This window comes from Nothobranchius furzeri, chromosome 12, assembly GCF_043380555.1.
Source record: "Nothobranchius furzeri strain GRZ-AD chromosome 12, NfurGRZ-RIMD1, whole genome shotgun sequence".
Taxonomy (NCBI): Eukaryota; Metazoa; Chordata; class Actinopteri; order Cyprinodontiformes; family Nothobranchiidae; genus Nothobranchius; species Nothobranchius furzeri.
In genome coordinates this window covers 70,193,772-70,218,102 of record NC_091752.1, presented here as the reverse complement: position 1 = coordinate 70,218,102, position 24,331 = coordinate 70,193,772, and the positions used below count along the sequence as shown (strand labels likewise).

Here is a 24,331-nt window from a genome sequence, read left to right as displayed (position 1 = left end):
CATCTGTAGAAGAAGCTCTACACAGTAAAGACCACTGTTTATAACTTGTAAACATTAAAATGGATAAAACACTGGCTGGAGTGCAGCGGCAGAAGCTTTATTTATTTTTAATGACTGGCTACTGCTGATATTGTTGACGGGCAAACAGCCTACAAGAGAAGAAAGCCATTTAATAGAATACTTTCAGGTCCCTGATGATGTTGTGATGTCCAGAAAGGGTCATTTTTCATCGACAGTTTGACCTCCTCGGTTTCATTTCAAACATCTCATTTAACACCCTGTCCATTCATTATATGATTATTTAAGCATTTCATTTAACCATCATTTTAACACTTCATTATTTACAACGGTTCCTTATTATAAAAGTTCGTTCTTTATTCAGTGAAGCAAAGACCAGATAGCAGCGGTTTGGCAGAGAAGAACCTTGGGAAGGGAGCATGCTGACAATGTCGTGATCCCGGGATCTCAACGTGCACTTGCAGGATCTTTCTTGCAGCTTGGAATATTAGACGGGGCACACAGAGTCAGAATGATGTCTCTATGTGACCGGACACTGAAGAGGTCAAACTGTAGTTGAAAAATGACCCTTTCTGGACATTAGATTGTTTTAAATAAAGACTCTGCAGCATAGAGGCTACCTGTCTGTTGGAGTCCAGCACCAGATTGGAACACGTTGGTTGTAGGGATCAAAGGAAGCACGCTAGGCTGGTTTGAATCCTATCTGACTGTTGCTCATGCCGTCATCACCTCACGTCTTGACTACTAACTCTGTCTTATTTGGTGCAAGTCGGGCTACTGTAGCTCGCTTGCAGCTTGACCAGAAGGCTCAGCGACATTTTTGGAAGGCAAGAGAAATAATGAACACCCGACAACCCCCGAACCCGCTGGTGGACACCAGCAGTTATGGATGCCGTCAAGCTGAAGAAAGAGTCCTACCAGGTCTTTTTGGCCTGTGGGGCTCCAGAGGCAGCTGATGGGTACCGGCAGTCCAAGCAGAATGTGGCTCAGGTGGGCGTGGGGGCAAAAACCCGGGTGTGGGAGGAGTCCGGTGAGACCATGGAGCAAGACCTCCGCACGGCTTCCAGGAGATACTTCCGGCACCTCAGGAGTTTACCCTCCAGTGCGCTACCAACACTGTTTATAGTGGGGAAGTTGTGCTGGTGACCTCTACTCAGGACTTTGTGGATCGGTGGGCGGAGTACTTCAAAGACCTCCTCAATCCCACCAGCACGTCTTCCAGTGAGGAAGCAGAGTCTGGGGACTTTGGGTAGGGCTCTTCGATCTCTGGTACTGAGGTCACTGAGGTGGTCAAAAAGCTCCACGGTGACAAGGCCCCGGGGGTGGACGAGATCCGCCCAGAGTGTGTGACCGCGTCCCCCGGGGGGCCCTGTGGGGGGTACTCTGGGAGTATGGGGTACCAGGCCCTCTGATACGGGCTGTTAGGTCCCTGTATGACCGGTGTCAGAGCTTGGTTTGCGTTGCCGGCAGTAAGTCGGGCTCGTTCCCAATGAGAGTTGGACTCCGCCAAGGCTGCCCTTTGTCACCGATTCTGTTCATAACCTTTATGGACAGGATTTCTAGGTGCAGCCAAGGTGTGGAGGGCATCTGTTGAACTGGCCTGAGGATCAAGTCTCTGCTTTTTGCAGATGATGTGGTCCTGTTGGCTTCATCAGAACATGACCTCCAGCTTTTGCTGGAGCAGTTCGTAGCCAAGTGTGAAGCAGCTGGGATGAAAATCAGCTCCTCCCAATCTGAGACCATGGTCTTGAATCATAGAAAGCCTCCTCTGGGTCAGGGACGAGGTCCTGCCGCAAGCGGAGGAGTTGAAGTATCTCTGGGTCTTGTTCACGAGTGAAGGAAAGCTGGAGCGTGAGATCGATAGGTGGATTGGCGCTGCATCTGCAGAGATGCGGGCGTTGTACCGGTCTGTCGTGGTGAAGAGAGAGCTGAGTCAGAAGGCGAAGCTCTCGATTTACCGGTGGATCTACATTCCTACCCTCACCTATGGTCACGAGCTTTGGGTAGTGACCGAAAGAACGAGATCACGGATACAAGCGGCCAAAATGAGTTTCCTCTGAAGAGTGGCTGGGCTCTCCCTTAGAGATAGGGTGAGAAGCTCGGTCATCCGGGAGGGGCTCGGAGTAGACCCACTGCTCCTCCACCTTGAGAAGAGGCATTTGAGGTGGCTTGGGCATCTAGTTACGTTGCCCCATGGACGTCTCCCTGGTGAGGTTTTCCAGGCATGTCCAACCAGTTGAAGACCTAAAGGAACACCCAGGACAGGTTGGAGGAACTATGTCTCCCAGGGGACGCCTTGGGGTTCCCCTAAAGAGCTGGCTCAAGTGGCTGGGGAGAAGGAAGTCTGGGCCTCTGGACTTAGGCTGTTGCCCATGTGACCCAACTCCAGATAAGTGGAAGAAAATGGATTATGGATGGGTTTTCTTCCTGTTAAAAGGGAATTTTCCTCTCCACTGTCGCTGCGTGTTTGCTTAGTATGAGGATTGCTGTAAAGACTCTGACACTAGTCAGTGACTCGATGCAACCTGCTGGGTTCCTTATATAGGAAACTTGTTACTGATTGGCTTAATGACCTGACCTGTATTGGGATGTTTACTGTGTGAAGGTCCTTGAGACGACTCTGGTCGTGATTTGTCGCTTTATAAATAAACTTGAATAGAAACTGGTATGACCTCTACAGCTACAGATGCTAACGCTGATCATTAGAACATTTTTGAAGGCCTTCTTACAGTACGGGTCATCTCCTGTCTGGAAGACAGCTTTATTTGTTTAAACAACAAAAAAGAGTTCTATAGCATAAACTATATAAGACGACCAAAAGAAATGTTTATGCTGCTTTAAGTGGCACTGGGTCGCCATGGTAACCACACTAAAGAGATAATGGCAGCTGAAGTCTATGGGGGTTCTGGTGCAAACTCTAATCTCTCTGGGAGGACCTGAGAGGAAACCATCAGACCTGCAGCAGCGGGTGGAAGAAGACAAAAATACAGATGTTCTGATGAATAATGTGTTTGTTTACTAAGTAAAGTAAAGTAAAGTAGTGGGGAGAAGAAGGCATTTATAGACAGACAAACAGATTCCAAGTAAAAAAGAAAATCTCCAAAAATAAGGAAACCGAGTAAAAACCAAAAGACAACCCGCCAGCTTTAGAGCTTCAATAATTTATTTACATTTAACCAAAAATGATAAAATGATTGAAATAGATGATCAAATGTGACTAGGGAATATTTAAGATGTTCCCTTGCCGGTTTTAGGAGCTACAGATGAACGTGGCCGGGTGACGCTTAGACCAGATGTCTTTATTGAGTGTAAAGAAAAGTACAGAAACACCAAATTCCAACAATCTTAGACAAATCACTTCGCTGTTTATTATTATTTTTTACAAAACATTTACACCTAAGAAGTTCGTCTCTCCACAAAATGATATGAAAGAAGCGCTCACAGAACCCAGACCGTTGCCTCTGCAGGTCTACCCTCTCTCAGGTCCGAGACGCGTCACCAGAGCCCTCACATTCAGGCCGGTCGTCGGTCAGAAACGAAATAAAATCTAAAATACACCCGTCGTCATGACTACACCATGCCAAGGCTCCACTAGACAGCACAGCTCAGCAACACGACAGGATTTAACACACAGGTTAGAGTCGACTATGAAAGAGCAGGATGGGGCTGAAGCTCAGGCATACGTTACGTTCCTACAGCTCTAACGACAAGTTGTCTACGGAACTTCATCACACATGCAAAACACTGACTTAGTCCAAAACCTTCAGAAAGCTTCAGGAATTTTGAATTTTGCCTCTACCGTCATGAACCTGCAGGTACGCCGTGACCCAAAACAGCAAAGGTCTCTTGGCTCCAAAAGTCCTGCATCACTGAGACAACACCAGCTGGGATGGAGGTAATTGTATCTATGTTTGTGTTGGAGGTGACGTTAGAGGAGGAAAGTTACAGCTTCGTTTTAGGATGAAGATACAGTGCAACTAGACAATCATCCCTACATAATAATCTATCAAACATTGACTATAATCCACTCCCACTCCCCTCCACGTCCTCGATCTCCACCGAGCGCTTACGCAGCACAGCGTTTCCCTTCCTGCTGCTCTTGGCCGCTTCAGGCAGCTTGGCCTTGCAGGGGGCTCGGTACTGAGGCAACCCGGTCTTGGTGGTGTCCAGCTCCTCTGGATCGTCCTGCTGGGCCCTGAGGGCAGCGATCACGTCCTTGTCCGAGGGACTGAGGGTCAGGCAGCCGCAGGGGCGACCCTCCGCTCCAGCATCTCCAGTCTCCACCACCTCCTGTGGGTCATCCTCCACGGTCATGAAGGCGTCGCCCCACAGGCTCTCACAGAGGTCTCTGCCATGCTGGTACATCTGTGGGCACACACACACACACACACACACACACACACACACACACACACACACACACACACACACACACACACACACACACACACACATTATTGGATGTAACGGAGAACCCATGAAATAGTTTGAGTTTTTACTTAGATAATCCTCATCATCAGTGGCACACGCATGAGGTGGCTGAGGGGGGGCATGCCCCCCCCCAGGAAGACCAATCATCACTTGCTTTAACACAACCATGCACTCTTCTTCTCTCAAAGCCAATTAATTCATTTATTTTAATAAAATGTGTTAATTAGTTTTTAATTAATCACTATAAAATTATATGTAGGTCACTAACTCACCATTTTTAATAAAAAAAATATATAGATCCAAATATTTGTGTACATGTTTTTTTGAAAGTGCAACAGACAAACTAGAAATTTTGTGAAGATATTTGAAAGGGGGACGTGCCACCTGGCAAAAGAGTTTTTATGCAAATATAAAAAATGCAACACACAAAATTTTAAAGGTTGTTCATTCTGCCCAAAAATGGGTCTTTTTTATGTTTTTTGCTAATTATTTTGCCATGGTAAACTGGATCGCTTAGAAAAGTATTAGCAGAACTCCCACCACCGAGCCGCTCCTTTTGATGTATAATTAGTGGGGGGTGCACACTGCCGTTCTAGCCGTATTAACGTCTGTGGAATAACAACAATCATCATCATCATCATCATCATCATCATCATCATCATCAAGGCGATTAATGTCAAAAACCCCATCAGGTGCATATCAACAAGGGCTTGCTGCAGCAGCAGGTCCCTTAATTAAACTGTTATAAAATTCTAAAATGGTCAAATTTGAAAAAATAGCCCAAAAACTAAATTTTGTATTTCAAAATTTTTGTTTTGTTTATTTAATATCTTTAGTTTTTTAATGCTACAGAATGAAGGAGCAACCCAGCTACAAGCTAAACTATCCCAGAGTCCCCACGGGGACCAGTGTGGTGTGCCTCCCCATGAAAAATTTCTGGGGGCACCCCTGTTCATCATCACTGATAATTATTTGAGTTTGGAGAACAAAGCAGTTGTTTTTCTAGAAACCTTTGTTATCATTGGTGGGTAAAATGTGGAGTTCTGATCCACAAAACGAGGAAGTCTTCCACCGCTTCCTAAAGGGTTAATCCTGATTACGTTGAGATTTCTCATAAAACTCTTTACTGTCCAAAACATCGACATATATACTGGACAATTCATTTCCATAGGCTCCAATAACACGTTTTTTAGGCTAAATGGGAGGTGGCCACCACCGCCATTTTGACCGTGTCACAGGTTCTGTCAAGCCCAGACAATTCCACAAAAGGGAAGAGAGGAGGAGCTGAGGGTGGGGCTGTAAGGCTGGGATCAACTGACGACACCCGGTCGAACTAGCTACAAGCTAATCTGAAGCTAACCCAAAGCTAACGTGGAGGTGGGAGCTAAGCTAACGGAGGTAGCAACCTAGCTAAGACCGGAGTTAACTGTGCACAACACCAGAGCTTCTGAGTCAGAGATACGCCGGGCTGACCGCTGGGTAAAACCGGGTGGAACACAGAGGTCTCAGAGAGCTCCACAGGCCGGCAGCCGCACAGCAGATCTGAGATGCGCAGAGCTGTCGCTGGGCAGAACCGGGTGGAAAACATCGGTCTCCCGAGAGCTCCACAAGCCGATAGTGGGAACCCAGCTCCACCAACATGTTATATTGCAACCCATTTTCTAAAGTGCAGCATTATGTTAAATGCACTGGGTTTTACCCTATTACATTTACATTTCATGGTTAAACAGTACATGTTAAAATCTAAGCTCAGCTCGGCAGTGACCTAAAATACATAAATATAATTTTACTTACCGAAAAAATGAAGTGGAGACTCCTTGGACGCTCTATTAGTGCAATTAATGCCACAGCTAGTCATTTTGTCCAACAATTGCATAAAAAATATCCAAACAAGAATACACACACACAGAGACTCAAAATCCCGGAACAGTTTCCAGGCCAGACCGAGGCTCTACTGAGGTCTTTCCACGGAGCTAGCTCTGTGGTCACGTGGGTCTGATGCTCATTAATTATACAGAATTTTAGGCTTTTAATACACTTAAACAGAAGAGTGAGAAAAACATTCACCCCCCTCAGAGTTGTCATGAGTGTAAACTAGATCATTTAAACCAAAAACATGTTTTGGTACCAGGCTGTAAACATGTTTATTTCTGCTGTGAAATTGGTATTTTTAACATGGGAGTCAATGAGGATTTGCTCGCTTCTGACACCAGCCCCTAGTGGATGAGGGTGGAACTGCAATTTTTGGTACTTCTGGGTTGGCCTCAATTTTTGAGCCACATTGTGGGGGGCTTGGTCCAAACTTAGAGAACTCGTACGCAAACAGCATCTTTTAAAGGTTATTTATAATTCGTGTCAGATTTGGATATTCAATGAAAAGTTTCCGGACCCGAGCTGCTCACCCATTCTGAATCCTCAGCTTTCATCGTTGTTCGGGCTGAAATAAACAGAAACCTGCTCAATGCCGCATTTCGCCCTGAGCCACACGAAACCTCCCACATTACATAAACACGCTGAAATGATTGATTTTGCCCTTTTCCTGGAAACTCCAGCCTTGAAAACAATTTGTGCGCGTGCTCAGCAGCTAGCTGCTGGCGTATGCTCACCTTGACTGCACTAACCTCGAGTCAAACCCAAAGATGGTAAAAAGCTTCAGCTCTCGCATGAAATGTCCAAGGTGTGCCTCACAGCCCAGAGTGGACAGACAGACGTGACGTTTCTGTTGTTTTCTGTCTGACTGTCGATAGCAAAGACTTTATAAATAATTTAAGCTACAACACTGGAGACCAGGTGAGGTGACCAACAGGTACGTCTCGGGGAAATGGCTTCCTCTCTGCTAGCCTCCGTCACCGTCAGGGTTCTCATACCTTTTCTTGCTCAGCTTCCCTTCAAACTCTTCCTTCTTTTATCTTTCCGTCTGTCGCTAACCTCCACCACAGTCCAGCTCTGAGATTAAAAGTAGTAAAAATCTTTGCTGAAGGACAAGGAGAATGAAGGATATTTGGCTCAGACATATGCTCCGTGCCTACTAGTACGCACCAGAACACACACATAAATACTTCTGTCCTTCCTTGGGCGGGCGAGGTTTGTTCTCAGACTTAATTCACTTACAAGCACAAGTGGCTTCAGACGACACGCCGAAACTGAACGAATAAGACTGAAATATTCCCGGAGACGTTGTGCTGTCCTCTCCGTTCTCCTAAATCCTAACCTTCCCAGCCTAAGGCCTCGGGCACAAACACCTGGGAGCAACTTGAAAAATAAATTATTTCTTTCAACAAAAATGATCTATTTAGCTGGTAGCAAAAATTAAATAAAACGTGTTTTAAATTGTTATTTAGCAAAAAAAGATGTTCATTTTTACACTTATTCATCTTCAGGAACCACTTGTCCCAGTAATGGTCACTGGGATCTGGTGTCTAGCTCCCATCAGGCGGTCGAGAGGCGGGGGACAGGTCTCCAGTCCATCAGAGGGACACAACCAGTTTCACCCTCACTCACACCTTCTTCAGTCAACCTGACACGCATGTTTTTGGTCTGTGGGAGGAAAATGGAGCTCGAGGGAGCCCACTCATGCCGAGTGTTGAACTCACAACCTTCTTGTTGCATTGCAACGCTGCTACCAACTGCACCCCCCTGAAATCGCACATAAAACACACAAAATGATTACTGCTGACAAAATTCCACCATCAGACAAAATGCCTAAAGTTTGATGTTTGAACCATATAAGCTGTGTGGAGATTAAAATAAATGTTTAAGCTGCTGCCAGTGGCTCATTTGTGTTACCAGGTTAACCAGAATACCCTGAAATTAGAGAATCAGAATCAGAATACCCTGAAATTTTGTGATTTAATTGAAATTGAAAATAGCACAGATAATGTATAAAGCACAAAATAACTTGCTTTGCTGCAGTACTCAGAGGCTGTTTAAACTCAGAGAGAGTCAATATGACTAAAGCTTGGTTTATGCTTGACGCATTCACTTTCCGCTTGGTGATGCGGCTCGCGGATGGAACACGCTTCACAACTTGCAGCATTTAAGCTTGGTTAATGCTTGACGCGTCCGCAAGGTCCACACGGCTCCGCGCGGTGAAATTGCGTAATTTTAACAACCACGCCCCTCCACCGCGCCTCCCCACGGCCCAAACTTTCCGCACCGCGCACCTAGGAAAATTTCTAACTACGCGGACGGTCGGACGCGGCAAAACATGGCGGACCGGCAAGAACTAGCATGGCAGAGGTTGGTAAATACAGACATGTGTATGATTCAGCTCTCAGAGATCACCGTGATCAACATGTTGTTAATAATTCTTGGAGAGAAATAGCTCGCACTGTCGGAAAAGACGAGGACGCTGTTAAAAATGCTGGAATGCCGTGTTGTAAACAGTGATTTCTACTTCTACTATGGTGTAGTGTTGGATGCATGCCGTAGAGCTCCATGCTGCCCCCTACAGTTTGGGAGAATATTGGCTCACCGCAGAGACGAGCCGCATGAACCATAAACGCTGCGAGTTGTGAAGCGCGTTCCATCCGCGAGCCGCATCACCGCGCGGAAAGTGAATGTGTCAAGCATAAACCAAGCTTTATGGTTCATGCGGCTTGTCTCTGCGGTCTTTAACATTTAGTTTTTCACTGAGATATTGGAATGCTAATCGATCAATAAAGTCAAAGTAAAATGTCCCTAAGAAATATTCTCCATCATCAACTCAGACTCTAGCCAAAATCATAACGGTTTTAATGAAAAAATGAATTTAAATACCACTTTGGTGATGTAAAGTCTAATCTTAAATGATAATAATGTTTCAGATGCTTTTGTGCAAATATGAGAAAAGTTCAAGGAAACCTTACAAAACAGCTGTTTATGGTGTAAAATTCCGTCGGCGTTATTAGAAGAGGCACATTCAGGGAAGAGCTCCAAACATCTGAGTCGGTCTAATACTCTCCCTGTGAGAATAAAGTGTCTGACTGTCGAGGTTATTTTCTAGATTTTCAAGTGGTATTGCCATATGATGTAAATGACATGCTCCCTTTGCCGTTATTCCCCTCGTGTGATGTCTGGAAGGGCAGGTCTGCAGCTCAGAGGCCGGGTTTCTGCAGCTCTGACGTCCCCCATAAAAACAGCATCAGCGATGGAGCGAAGCTGAGACTAATCTGGCAAATGATGCAACTCACAACTAAAACAGGAGTGAGGCAGGAAGGGCCTGCATGCACGCAGGAGCGTGTGTATAAATGCCTGACTCCGTGCAGCCTGTCATCCACTGCAGTCAGCATCGTGATCTCCTGTTGCTTTCTCTGCACATTTGCTCCAGAGCGCTGCAGAGATGAAGGTTGTTCAGAGTTTAAGGCGACGCTGTGCAGCGGCAGCAGCCTTCTGGCAGCACCACAAATAAGCTCTTGTTTACGGATTATCTACTTGGTGATCTGTTCCGTGTGCTGACAGCTTCCACATCCTTCTGTCTGCATCTCAGAGCTCTTAAGACCTTCTGATCTGAAGGCTGCTTAATTCGTTGGACTCTGTTGGCAGCGTTAGCGGTGCCCCATGTGAAGACAAGCCAACGCGGGCACACAAAGCCGCACAAACACACAACTAAGTTGTGATTTCTTCTCATAATTTAATAACCAGCAGGCAGCCTGATTAGACCTGATGTCTGTGAGAAAGACAAATTAAAGGGAGGATGATGATGTACACAATCAGAAAGGTTGTTGTGGTGTGTGTGTGTGTGTGTGTGTGTGTGTGTGTGTGTGTGCGTGTGCATGTGTATGTGTGTGTGTGTGTGTGTGTGTTGGTTTGCTGCCGGCCTCGGCTGCACACCAGCCTCCTTTGTCACTCTGCTTCTTTTTAAATCACCCAGCTGGCCTCTGCCCAACGAAGCAGCGCCAAGCCTTTTCACGCTCCAGCCCACAGCTCCGCCCCCGCGCCGTTAACCCTTCACTCAGCCCGACGCTAACTCAGCCACACCGAGACACAGATTCAGAACCCTGGGTGAGAGTTTTGATTCTCCAAAGCTAACCCTCAGGAGAGAATACAACTGACTTTGACATGTTAATAGATGACAGATGTGTGAGGTCACAGCGTACCTGCTGATACGGAACGCAGGTGCCAGTGCAGTTCTGTCCTCGGGGGTCTCTAGCCCAGTTGCGAGCACAAGTCATGTCCGTCCTGCAGGCGTCGAACCTGAAGAAAGGTTTTGTTATCAGACAATCCCGTGATCAGGTGCTTACAACACGGATGACTCTCAGCTTCAACACCAAGTTTTAGCCCAACATCTGTACAACTGACAGAGACATGGACTACGTTTACATGCAGCCAATATCCGGGTTATGATCGGGTTAAGGTCGGGATTTGGGTTTCTGAGTTGATCAGAATAACCCGTTTACAAGCATAAATAGAAAGAGTTACCTCTAACTTCCATAACCCGATGTAAATGCGGACGTTGGGGTAGCGTTGGGACGTATGGACTACGTCCAGACGCAATATGCGTCATTTCCGGTTCTTCTTGTTCCGGTATCCGTGAAAACAACAACATGTTTCCCAGTTCGGAAGAGATAGCGACCGCGTTTGTTTGCGCTTTAGTTTCCTCGTCACTCCAAAAGTACGGTGCTGTGCCGCGACTCGCCATGTTGCTCCCAACTTGTTGTTTACTTCCGGAGTTCTGGCGCGTACAAGACGTCTCGCTACTCAAAAGACCAAGATTCCTTGCGAACAGAGCATGTGCAGAACACACGCTTTGATGGGGATATCCCGGTATGCGTTTACACGACCAAACATTCGGGTTAGAAAAGGGATACCCCAGGTGTAGTAACTGGGTTTTTAAAAACCCGGTTATGAGCATATCCGGATTTTTGGCGGTGTTTACATGAACCTGCGGAACCGGGTTATTGTGAATATTCGGGTTTAAAAAGGGTTACTGGCTGCATGTAAACGCGCTCATGGACGGTTGTTGGTTAGCTGCCACGTGACATGCAGATAACTAAAAGTGAATCAGTCGTAGCTCCACTTCAGCTGAAGTGCTTCTGGTCAGTTCGCCGAATCCAGCCAATCCAGTGTCGCCAACTCCTCTGTAAGGAAAGGAGCTTCTGCTGGTGCTAAAGCTGTCACAGCGATGAGGATTATCACCTATGTTATCGCAGGAATGGACAGGGAGTCATCTCTCACACCTTTTCATTTATGAAAGCTCGCCCCGCGTGGGCTGTGGTCGGCACAAACTGGATCATGAACAGGCTGGGCAGCCTAAAGACCACTCATTCATGCAGAATTATTTGTGAACGAGGCTATAGAGCAGTAGTTCTCAATCATGGTCCTGGAGAGCCAGCATCCCGTATGTTTTAGTTGTTTCCCTGCTTCAACAGACTTGATTTTAATTAGCAGGTGATTAACAGGCTTCTGCAGAGCCGGATGAGCTGCTGAACAGGTGTTTCAACCACTGAATCAAGTGTGTTGGAGCAGAGAAACCACAAAAACATGCTGGATACCAGCGCTCCAGGACCAGGACTGAGAACCGCTGCTATAGAGTATTACAAAATACCTAGCATTACTTAATGAAGGTGAATTTTAATGTACCATAACCCTCCCACTGTCTTTATGGGTGACCCCGCGAGGAAAGTTGTCCACTGAGCAGGGCTGGTGGTTTTTCCCATGAGGTCCACGAGGCAGGGGTGAGGTGGTGCTCACTCCTCACCCCTGCCACATGGATCCAAGGGATAAACCATCAACCCTGCTCAATAGTCTACTTTCCTTGCAGAGTCACACCCATTAGGACAGTGGGAGGGTTAATACCAACATTCAAAGTCCAAAGAAAAGGAACAAGTGTTGGAAAATGTCTCTGTTGTATCATACTATCTGTAACATGAGGAAATATGGGTTTTCTGTCACAATGGTGGTGTTGGACTCAGCTGTGTCAAAGCTGGGTCGCTGAGAACTTTCACCCACAGATTAAGACCTGAACGCCAGCGAGTCTGGGAGGAAACCATAACATCTGCCACCTGCAGTCTACCAGAAGATGTGTTTACATGAGTTGTACCCAGACCAAGTCAAAACATAAAGTTTAAACTTCTTTTTCTTGATTTTAATGTTAAAATAACCATTATCATTTTGCTCATTATAAATGTGTTTAATCAAATGAATGACTATTATGCTTTGGGGTAATTATAATGGATTAATGAATCCACACTTAAGTAGATAATGTTGAATGTGTGGTACTGACCTTCACACTCAAGCACACAAACATTCACACACACCCACACACATCTTGCCCACAGTAAACTCCAGACACATTTGATGACGCACATGTTTTGCTTTGAGAAGAGAAAGGTTTTTGGTAAGTTTTCAGTCTTTTGATTCAGTTCGTGTTGGACAACGAGAGAGAACAGACCTGAAAACCAAAGGGGGGGCAGAGCCTGTTGGCTCGTTCTTCCCCCCTTTCACGCTGTTTCTGCCAAGCCAGGCAGAATAGCTGAATCGCGACTTCTAACGAAGACTCATTACCGAGTCTTTTGATTTCTGAGTGAATTAACTTAAGAAAGCGCATCGATAAAACGCTCTACCATCCACGTGTACCGAGGGCAACTCTGGACCGGTTCCGTTCGACACCTATGTCTCCTGTCAGCCGCCGGTGTCATCTGGATGAACCACAACATCCTCCACGGCCCGGATCCGAAAGAGGGTCCACAAGAGTTCGGTGAGACAGAGCACGGTTTTAGCGTTTGATGCAGTTCTCTGATAAGACCTAAGTTTATCCAAACCATCACTTCACTCAGACACCTGTTCTTCCTGAAGCAAAATCAGACTCACACACGCATTCATGTCACAACATTCTCAATCTTCATAAATTCAACAGAAGGTCTATTTGAGCAAGAACAGCATATAAACTGTTAAAAGATTGTCCCACAAAGTTGCCAATGTGATTGTTATTTCCTGTTTGTCAATTTTCAACATCATTAGTTTAACTTGAAGAATTAAAACTTTTAATCCTTCAAACTTGTTTCCTCATTGAACTGAAACACAGACACTCAGATATTATCGGCAGTTTATGGATGAAAACAACCTTTGAGTCTTCTGAACAATATAAAATTTGGTTATTGATTTATTAAAATTAATATTCCGAATTAATACGTAGCATGGTTTCTCTTTCATAAAAGAGCATAAATCCATAACGCTACATATCCAATTCAGTTCTTGTATTCTATGGTATCTTGTCTTATCCAGTTGTACCCTGATGTATGCTATTTTATTGTATCAATTAATCGATTAATCAATCAATTAAATTTTATTTGTATAGCACCTTCCAGAACCTCAATGGAAGCCCAAGGGGCTGAACAATCCATTACTGAATTGCATTGTGTTGCTTTACATCATATTGCTCTATATTGCATCATTTAATTTTGTATTATGTTGTGTTTGATTTGATTTTTATTCAAATATTAAAAATAGAAAAAAAAATTACAGACAAAACCTACCAGAAAATAAAGAAAACAGACATAGCTCTCAAGTCTGCAAAATATAATCAAAAACTTCTTTCATGTTCTGCTTGAAAAGGAGTAGGAAGAAGCTAATGCTCATTAGAGCCTACCCCGAGTGACTCAACAAAACACACACTTATAAATAATGCTTTAATTAAATTGCTCTCCATGTCAAAATAATCTTCAATCCATACACAAAGTCTCATTAAATGAAGAAAAAATGTTTTAAATATAATTTCATATAGTTTTTCCTTATGTCATAAATCCCATCATATTGCATTGAATCCTATTTTATTAGGTTGCATCATGTGTATCCCATTGTCATTTTGTATCTATTATACTTCTAATCTTGTTTCATTGTAACTGTCTCAGTAACGTTCTGTATAATTAATATCATTTTTTAAATAATGTGTCGTTATGTACACACATAACATCGTATGACCAAACCCATGACGAGTCACTCGTCTTTATCCCGTCTTTGACAAACACGCAGTCAGACAAAAGTTGCATCTCATTAAGAAAGTGAAGAAGGAAAATATTGCCAATGCGTAGCATTTGCTTCAGGACAAGTTAGACATCATGTAATTTGTCGTGAAATTTGCTGTTGAAAAATGAGCCTGCACACGGATGAAGATCAGAAATGAAACATTTCAAAAAGTTCATTTATTCCAGACGTTCTTTTGCTTGGATTACGGCTGGGCCACACGGACCAAAGCTTATCTCCGTATCTTTTAGCTGAATAAACGATATATATCTCAATGTTCTTCCTCCTGTTAAATGTTCAATTCCCTTCAAGCTGTCTTGAGAAATTGTTTACATAAATTCATCAGATCAATCAGCAAATCTCCATACCTGTTTCCTGATTACACGAGGGAAGGGTTTGACCCGTCTCTCCACACAAGCAGGATAAACAAACCTCCATCAGCAGCCAGGGTGAAACTGCTCGCTAAAACCCGAACAAACGTCCACAAATAATTCAAAACCGCAAAGTCAAATGCAACGAACAGGGCAGAACGTTGGCCCAAAGGTGTCCTAATCAAGCAGGCCTGTGAGAATACACATAATGAGATGGAGCAAGCTAGCGGATAGTGATAGCTGCACTTGGTAATTCTAGAAATACACTGGTACCGCCGGGCAATATGGTGTAAAATCACGATATGGTGATGATTTCACCTCGATAATGATAAATGGACGATAACTACAGGTATGCGCAGAAACAAATGTTGTCCTCTAGATGGGGCTGTCACATGATTTATGTTGAGTCACATAATAACATGACTCAAGGTGGTACAGCTTCTTAAAGGGACACAAACGTTGCCAACCTACACACATCTTTCACAATTTTTAGTTATCAAATTTATTGACATGAGAAAAATGACCTCGATAACAGTCAGAAATTTCGATCACGATACATGTTCGATTTATTGCCCAGCCTTATACACTGGTTATGTATTTATATTGATATAAATGATCCAGAGTAATCTTGTTTGATGTCATATCGATATGGTCCTAATATCGATATATCGATATTTTGGACATATCGATATATCGATATGTTTATTATATTGATATTTTAAACATATTGATATATCGCCCAGCCCTTCCATGGATGTATAAAATTGTATTCATCCCTGTGAGAGTTAGGGTTAACCATACCATTCATGAGGACATACACATTTTTTAGAGATATCTCGGCTCTTCATAACACCTGTGAAATAAAATACTCTATTGGTGTTCCTAAATCCAACCTCTTTACAAGAAACCCCTGAATTCATGTTCACTGTCTTGCCTGTGTCACACACTTCTTATTTTTCATGGTGCACTTTGTCTTGGCACAGAAAACCTTTGCTGTAGAAGACAGTAATCTGTCCCTTGATGGTCTTAAAAGTGAACAGGGACAGATACTGGCTGTGATTTAGATTGGTGTGGTGGTATGTTTGGCAGCCTCACCAATCACGGCAGAAGCTGTGGCAGAGCGGCACCGCCTGGATGTAGGAGCGGCGGTGGGGATGAGGCCAACGGGACGCATCGGGGGAGCAGCGGTAAAAACACGACACTCGCTTCAGGTAGCCCTCACACCTGTGGGACACAGATGGAATCAGACACACCATGAAGCAGAGAGGACATCCCAACCCCAAGTAGCCCTCACTTGGAGAAGAACTAATGAGCAAAGTGGAGTAAACATGGACAAGAAGTCCTCAAAGGTCACCGATGTAGACAGCCGTTCAAATGTTGAGTTTACTTGTGTGAGAGTTGATAGATAGATAGATAGATAGATAGATAGATAGATAGATAAATAGATAGATAGATAGATAGATAGATAGATAGATAGATCGATAGATCGATAGATCGATAGATAGATAGATAGATAGATAGATAGATAGATAGATAGATAGATAGATAGATAGATAGATAGATAGATAGATAGATAGATAGATAGATAGAGACTTACTCAGGACTCAGAGCCCCACATTTGTCCCAGGGCTCATTCTTATTGCTGGCAGAAGGAAAGTAGTTGATGTCCTGGATGTTGTCTTCAGTGCAGCAGCTGTCTGCAGCAGCAACATCAGGACAACATCTTAACCTTTAACCTTTAGGTGATCTCAACCTTTGAAGTGTTTACCAATAACTCGACTGAACACAAAGCTGCTGAAGCCAAGCACTTACTGTCAGCGTACAGACCACACTCCGACAGGTGCAGCTCAGGGCTGGGCGTGGCCTTGTGCGTGCCGTCGTGAAGGCACACCCCCTCAGAGTGAGCCTTACCAATCAGGGCAGCTGCCAGATATATGCAAATTATCGGCAGTGGTGGAGATGACACGCCCATTTCTACAGACACAAAGAGGTTTAATGGAGACATCAGTAAATCCTGACGTGAAAAGTGGAGAAAAAAGGAACCAAAACGTTCCCTAAAGGTCCACTGCAATAACTGGTTTGAGCACGACCCACCACGTGAACAATTAAAGTAGCAGTGTGTAGTTTCCTGCCACTGGGGGCAGTGCGTACATTTCAGTAGTTTTACACCATATCGCCGGGACTGTCACTAGTTTAAAAACACATTATGGTAAGCGTTGTTGCCTGTGGAGCAGAAAGCATGCAATCTCGATGTGACTCCTCAGACTTTGATGGTCCTTCAGTTAATTCCATCGAGAGAATGCAATGCTGATTGTAGTTTTCTGGAGATGTAGTTTCTGGACCTGCTCAGGGTCCTGCGCCTGCTGATGACATCATCATACTACATGTAGCGTTAGGAAGTTTATAATGGTCTGCCCTTAACAGCTGCCCCTTCACACAGTAACACCGCCAAGGTCGGACGCTTGGTTCAGTATGATTACATTCCAGGAGAAGAGACAGAAGAACAGAAGAACGCTTTTCATTGATTAATCAAAGTACTTTATTTGTGATAAGCTAATCAAAGCATTTGTTGATCATTAATAATCAGGTGAATGATCTGTGAAATAAAGATGTCATGAGTTATGTGTTTAAATGAGTAAACAGGGCTGCCCCAGACACACTGATATGCATTCCCACGGAAACGCATGACACATTGTTTTCAACCAATCAGAACTTTCGTCTGTGGTAGGGCAGAATCTGGTTTGTTTATGAAAGTAGTCCAATCCGGTTTACTAAGATTCTTAAACAACTGGGAGATATAAAAAGAAGGCAACGCCATTTTAAGTGCAGTTCCACGTTAAGTTCCACTTTAAGCAGTTACGTATTAAACTCAGCTCCAGGACATCCGAGTTCCTAAGGATTTCCATCGTCATCATTAAGAAGTGCAGACTGGCCAGATGTACTTCCTACTTTGAGCTGAAATCTGTCAAGCTGGAGATTTTGCGTCGTTTGTACCAACGAGACGACTTTCCTTCAAAATAAGGGTGAACTTGCTGACGCCTGCCGACTACGACCGGAGTTATCCACAGACGGGCGTTGTGTGCTGCGACCGCTGTTTCCACCAGCTCCAGTACCCATGAAGGTCCGAGGACCTGCAATTCCTGATCTACACGGGAGACTCCCTACGGTACGTGGTCATGGCACAAAATGGCGGCTCATGTCATCAGCAATCGAAGCCTCGTGGTAGCCTAGTCATAACAACTAGATCCGCTACTCAGCCTAGAGATTCTGAACAAAACACACACACACACCAACACGAAACATCTACATCCATATGCATTCATCATTGAGATAGTCCTGGTAGATTGTAAGAATTTATAATTATAGAAATTAAAGATTCTTAAACGATCCCAACTCTCTCTCTTCTTGTCTTTCAGTCAATACAAAGTGTTTAAGTAAACTCCCTGATGATAAAAACAACCACTTCTGATTGATTACTTAGATTGTATAAATATACAAAATCAGGTAATTAAATTATCTAATTACAGTATATAAATATACAAACTTCAAATCACAACATTATGGCGAGCCAGCCATTCGGCCAAAATATATTGCATCTCTTTTTCTATTCTGTGCTTTCACATATGTTTGGGAAGGCAGTTTTGTCATTAAATTCATGTTTCTTACTACCTAAATGTTTTTTAACGTGGTTACGTAACTTCTGTAAGTTGCACATCCAGCCGATCATCTATTGTGACATCATCAATAGGTGCAGGACCCCAAGCTGGCCAGAAGAAAGCATGGCAACTAATATGGCATCCCCTAAGGAAGCTAGGCCTGCACCCTATGTACTTTAGACCCGATTTCTATGATTGTATGGTGCAAAGTCGCCAATATTTTTCAACAAGTGGACATCGTTTTATTAATTTTCAACATTTTGATGAATAATTCCAGAGATGAATGGTAAACAAAATACACATCGTCACATTAAAGCAACTCTAAAGCCTTTTTAACACTTTAATCCGTTGCTTTCCAGCTGGTTTCAGTGATTCTTCAGCCTTAAACTTGAGCAACATCACATTGGACAGCACTCTGCCGCCCTCTGCTGACCAGAAAATGAACTAAACCGCTTTGTGTTTCGGGTAGGAACGCTAGCTGGAGGACTTCCTGCTTTACAGAAATAGTTGTTTATTGTACTGCTAGCTAATATGAAGGTGGGGAGTTAGCTTTGTCAGTTTGTTGACGGTCAGAAAAGCACAAGAAGTAAAAAAAAGAATTTTCCTTTTTTTTGTTGGCATCATGGTGGACCTTGGAAGTATGAGAGTAGCATCTTTGATGGTGAAGAAAAGAGCTAAAACCAGAGTGAACTTTGGCGCAAATCGGATGTGTACAGAAATTAGGGATGTCCCGTTCCGATATCGATATCGGAAGTAATTCGATATCGGCCCAAAAACTGTGTATCGGATTATATGGAACTGCATCAAAAATCTCCGATATAAGCAGTCCGTTAAGGTTCACATTTTTGCAACCAATTGGTAAAAACAAAAAATTGTCATTTTTTCGTACTTACTGTTATTGGCTCTTGTTTTCCGACTGGGTAATATCACTTGATCAAGACTTTCACACATTCCACACTACAAAATTGTCCAAAGTATGTATGATTTCTGCTGATTTCATGTTAGAATCATATCGGTATCGGTCAATACTGAAGGCCGCAATATCGGTATCGTATCGCAAGTGAAAAAGTAGCATCGAGACATCCCTGACAAAAATATTACAAAAAAGTTACAAAAAATGTGGAACTTTTTAGTTCGTGGCATATTTGGTATCAGTTAGCTTTTGTTAGCGTTAGCTTATTGTTAGGGCTAGCTACAGCAGGCTATGCCAGGGTTGTTCATGACTGTTGTAATTCAGCTGCTAACCAGTAGGAGGAGAAGTGGTAAAACTTCTTTTGGGTTGCGTTAAAAAGTGCTACCCACTGAGAGATTTATGTTCGGATGTTAGTCACTCTACTTTTGCATTTGGAACACACATTCTAAACACTCCTGCTAATGCGTGAGAAATAAACGGGTTTTCCAAAAGTTGTGTGAAAAGTTTTCAAAACCGTTAAAGGGCAAGAGGAGTTCAGTCTGTTAAAAGTTTGATTTTATTTTATTAGATACACTCTGTTATCTGCCTTGAACCGTCACCTTATCGTGGTGGAGGAGTTTGAGTGCCCTAATGATCCTAGGAGCTATGTTGTCTGGGGAACTTAGTGCCCCTGGTAGGGTCTCCCATGACAAATTGGTCTTAGGTGAAGGGTGAGACAAAGAATGGTTCGAAGGATCTTTCATGGCGGTTAAAACGAAGAGTCGGAGTACCCGGCCCGGTGGGTTACCGGGGTCCCACCCTGGAGCCAGGCCTGGGGTTGGGGCCCGTGAGCGAGCGCCTGGTGGCCGGGCTTTCGCCCATGGGGCCCGGCCGGGCCCAGCCCGAACCGGATACATGGGCTCGTCCAACTGTGGACCCACCACCCGCAGGAGGAACATGAAGGGTCCGGTGCAATGCGAATCGGGTGGCAGACCAAGGCGGGAGCCTTGGCGGTCCAATCCCCGGACAAGAAAACTAGTTTTTGGGACATGGAACGTCACCTCGCTGGCGGGGAAGGAGCCGGAGCTTGTGGCAGAGGTTGAGCGGTACCGGCTAGATATAGTCGGACTCACCTCGACACATTGCATTGGCTCTGGAACTCGAGACCTGGAGAGGGGTTGGACACTCTACTTTGCTGGAGTTGCTCCGGGTGAGAGGCGGAGGGCTGGGGTTGGCTTTTTGTTAGCCCCGAGACTCTCTGCCTGTGTGTTGGGGTTTACCCCGGGGGACAAGAGGGTAGCTTCCTTGCGCCTTCGGGTCGGGGAACGGGTCCTGACTGTTGTTTGTGCTTATGGGCCAAATATCAGTTCAGAGTACCCACCCTTTTTGGAGTCCCTGGGACGAGTGCTAGATAGTGCTCCATCAGGGGACTCCATTGTCCTGCTGGGGGACTTCAATGCTCACGTGGGCAATGACAGCTTGACCTGGAGGGGTGTGATTGGGAGGAACGGCCCACCTAATCTGAACTCGAGCGGTGTTTTGTTATTGGACTTCTGTGCAAGCCGCAGTTTGGCCATAACGAACACCATGTTTGAACATAAGGATGCCCACCGGTACACTTGGTACCAGGGCAGCCTAGGTCACAGGTCGATGATAGATTTTGTAGTCGTATCATCTGACCTGCGGCCGTATGTTTTGGACACCCGAGTGAAGAGAGGGGCGGAGCTGTCAACTGATCGCCACCTGGTGGTGAGTTGGATCAGATGGCAAGGGAACATGCCGCGTAGACCTGGCAGACCCAAACGCATAGTGAGAGTCTGCTGGGAACGCCTGGCAGAAGAACCTGTCAAGACGGTCTTCAACTCCCACCTCCGGCAGAGCTTTGACCACGTCCCGAGAGCAGTGGGGGACATTGAGTCCGAGTGGGCCTTGTTCCACTCTGCGATTGTCGAGGCGGCTGTTGCTAGCTGTGGTCGTAAGGTGGCCGGTGCCAGTCGTGGTGGCAACCCCCGTACCCGCTGGTGGACACCAGAGGTTCGGGGAGCCGTCAGGCTGAAGAAGGAGGCCTACAGGGCGTGGCTGGTCTGTGGGTCTCCGGAGGCAGCAGACAGGTACCGGATAGCCAAGCGGGGTGCAGCAGTGGCAGTTGCCGAGGCAAAATCTCGGGCGTGGGAGGAGTTTGGTGAGGCCATGGAGAAAGACTATCGATCGGCTCCAAAGAGGTTCTGGCAAACTGTCCGGCGCCTCAGGAGAGGGAGGCAGCAAGTCGCTCACACTGTTTACAGTGAGGATGGGGAGCTGCTGATGTCAAATGGGGCTATAGTCGGGCGGTGGAAGGAATACTTTGAGGAGCTCCTCAATCCCACCTACGCACATTCCGAGGAGGAGCCAGAGCCGGGAGACCTGGGGATGGACTGTCCAATCTCTGGGGCAGAAGTTGCTGAGGTAGTCAAACAACTACACAGTGGCAGAGCCCCGGGGGCGGATGAGATTCGTCCTGGGTATCTCAAGGCTATGATTGTGGTAGGGCTGTCGTGGTTGACACATCTCTGCAACATTGCGTGGTCATCGGGGGCGGTTCCTGTGGAGTGGCAGACCTGGGTGGTGGTCCCCATCTTTAAGAAGGGTGACCGGAGGGTGTGTTCCAACTATAGGGGGATCACACTCCTCAGCCTCCCTGGAAAGGTCTACGCCAAGGTACTGGAGAGGAGGGTCCGATCGATAGTTGAATCTCAGATAGAGGAGGAGCAATGTGGTTTTCGTCCTGGCCGTGGAACTGTGGACCAGCTCTATACCCTTGCAAGGGTGATGGAGGGGGCATGGGAGTTTGCCCAACCAATCCACATGTGCTTTGTGGATTTGGAGAAGGCTTATGACCGTGTCCCCAGGGGCACCCTGTGGGGGACGCTCCAGGAGTATGGGGTGGGTGGCTTTCTGTTAAGGGCCATTCAGTCCCTTTACCAGAGGAGCGTGAGTTTGGTCCGCATAGCCGGTAGTAAGTCGGACCTGTTCCCAGTGAGGGTTGGACTCCGCCAGGGCTGCCCTTTGTCACCGGTTCTGTTCATCACTTTTATGGACAGAATTTCTAGACGCAGCCGTGGTGTGGAGTGTGTCGAGTTTGGTGGCAGGAGAATCTCGTCTCTGCTTTTTGCGGATGATGTGGTCCTCCTAGCTTCATCCAGCTCTGACCTTCAGCTCTTGCTGGGTAGGTTCGCGGCCGAATGTGAAGCGGCTGGGATGAGGATCAGCACCTCCAAATCTGAGACCATGGTTCTCGACCGGAAAAGGGTGGCCTGCCACCTCCGGGTCGGGGGAGAGGTCCTACCTCAAGTGGAGGAGTTTAAGTATCTCGGGGTCTTGTTCACGAGTGAGGGTAGGAGGGATCGGGAGATCGACAGGCGGATTGGTTCGGCGTCTGCAGTGATGCGGACGCTGAGCCGATCTGTCGTGGGGAAGAGGGAGCTGAGCCAGAAAGCCAGGCTCTCGATTTACCGGTCGATCTACGTCCCAATTCTCACCTATGGTCATGAGCTTTGGGTAATGACCGAAAGAACAAGATCGCGGATACAAGCGGCCGAAATGAGTTTCCTCCGTAGGGTGGCCGGGCTCAGCCTTAGAGATAGGGTGAGGAGCTCGGACATTCGGGAGGGACTCGGAGTAGAACCGCTGCTCCTCCGGATCGAAAGGAGCCAGTTGAGGTGGTTTGGGCATCTGGTCAGGATGCCTCCTGGACGCCTCCCCGGGGAGGTGTTTCGGGCATGTCCTGCCGGCAGAAGGCCCCCGGGTCGACCCAGGACACGTTGGAAAGGTTACATCTCCAATCTGGTCCGGGAACGCCTTGGGGTCCTGCCGGAGGAGCTGGTGGACAAGGCCGGGGAGAGGACGGCCTGGAGCTCCCTAATTGGGATGCTGCCCCCGCGACCCGGACCCGGATAAGCGGAGGAAGACGAAGACGAAGACGAAGACTCTGTTATCTGGGGCGAAGCCACATTAGCGGCTCTGTTGACCCAGACAGGGTGATCCTAATTAGCAGGGGCCGAGGCAACGTGCTGGGATGGAGGACATGTGTAGTCCCTTAATCTGGACGGTGAGTGGACTAACCTCCGTAGCACGACTTAAATAAATCTGATGGACGTGACCGAACGCCTCTGATCTTGCAACACTTGGGACATCATGTTCAGCTTATTGTAATTGTTGCTTAAATTCCAAAAATCTGCATAAATTAGCTGTTTTCTGTAATCCTAGCTCATTTTTACTATATTAATACTATCTATACACAACCAGACTACGACTACAAATATCTGTTCACTAAAGATGACTTTACCTAGAATTAGCTGCTATAACATGATATTATCAAGCAATGCACGGTTCCTCTGAATGTTAATGCATGCATAAAAGAACATTTCTACACTGAAAAAGGAAAAGTGAGATTCTGGAAAAATCAGATTTTCAAGTAGATGTGACGCTGAAAAGCTACAACCTGAACATCTAAAACCCGAGGAAACGAGGGCGATGCCACCATTGACTTTTGTGACCTCGAGACCTTAAAAAAGGTGTTTCGTTTTTCATTTCAGTTGCAGGAAATCTACATTTTAATCCATTCCTTTGGATTAAGCTCAGCTCTAATTAAAGCTTCCTGTCAGATCTGGTGCCTGAACTGATTCTACCTGCAACATATGCTTCTTTTGTACCTGTCAGTGAGGCTAAACCTTCTCCAACTGGAAGAGTTTCCTCTGGTGTTTCGCTGCTTTTCCTTTCCTCCCAGCTTGGTGTGTTGCCGTGGTTCCAGCAGCGGCTGTTCGCGGTGCTCCTCTCTCCTCCTCCTGCTCCTCCTCTTCCCCCTTCCTTTCTCGGTCTCCTGTGCAGCCTGTGATCTCTGCTATCCGGGGACCACTGCTCGCCACCTTGTCACTGGTTTGTATGAAAAACACTTCCACCAGGCTCCTCACTCCCTCCATCTGCTACACTCTGGGAAGTCCTCTTTCTCACCCTCCCTCCCTCACCTGTTCTCTCTCTCTCTC

General features: G+C 45.9%; 1 protein-coding gene across 1 annotated transcript; it reads right to left on the bottom strand.

Annotated features, from left to right (window-relative positions):
- Positions 1-3,296: 3,296 nt before the first annotated feature.
- Positions 3,297-24,288, bottom strand: rtbdn (retbindin). The gene is made up of 6 exons (XM_015945214.3): positions 24,002-24,288; positions 16,575-16,736; positions 16,360-16,459; positions 15,858-15,986; positions 10,527-10,623; positions 3,297-4,383 (listed from the first exon to the last, which is right to left on the bottom strand). The coding sequence occupies exons 2-6, from the start codon at positions 16,732-16,734 to the stop codon at positions 4,036-4,038; spliced, it is 834 nt and encodes a 277-aa protein (XP_015800700.3). The 5' UTR covers positions 16,735-16,736; positions 24,002-24,288; the 3' UTR covers positions 3,297-4,035.
- Between the last annotated feature and the right edge of the window lie 43 nt (positions 24,289-24,331).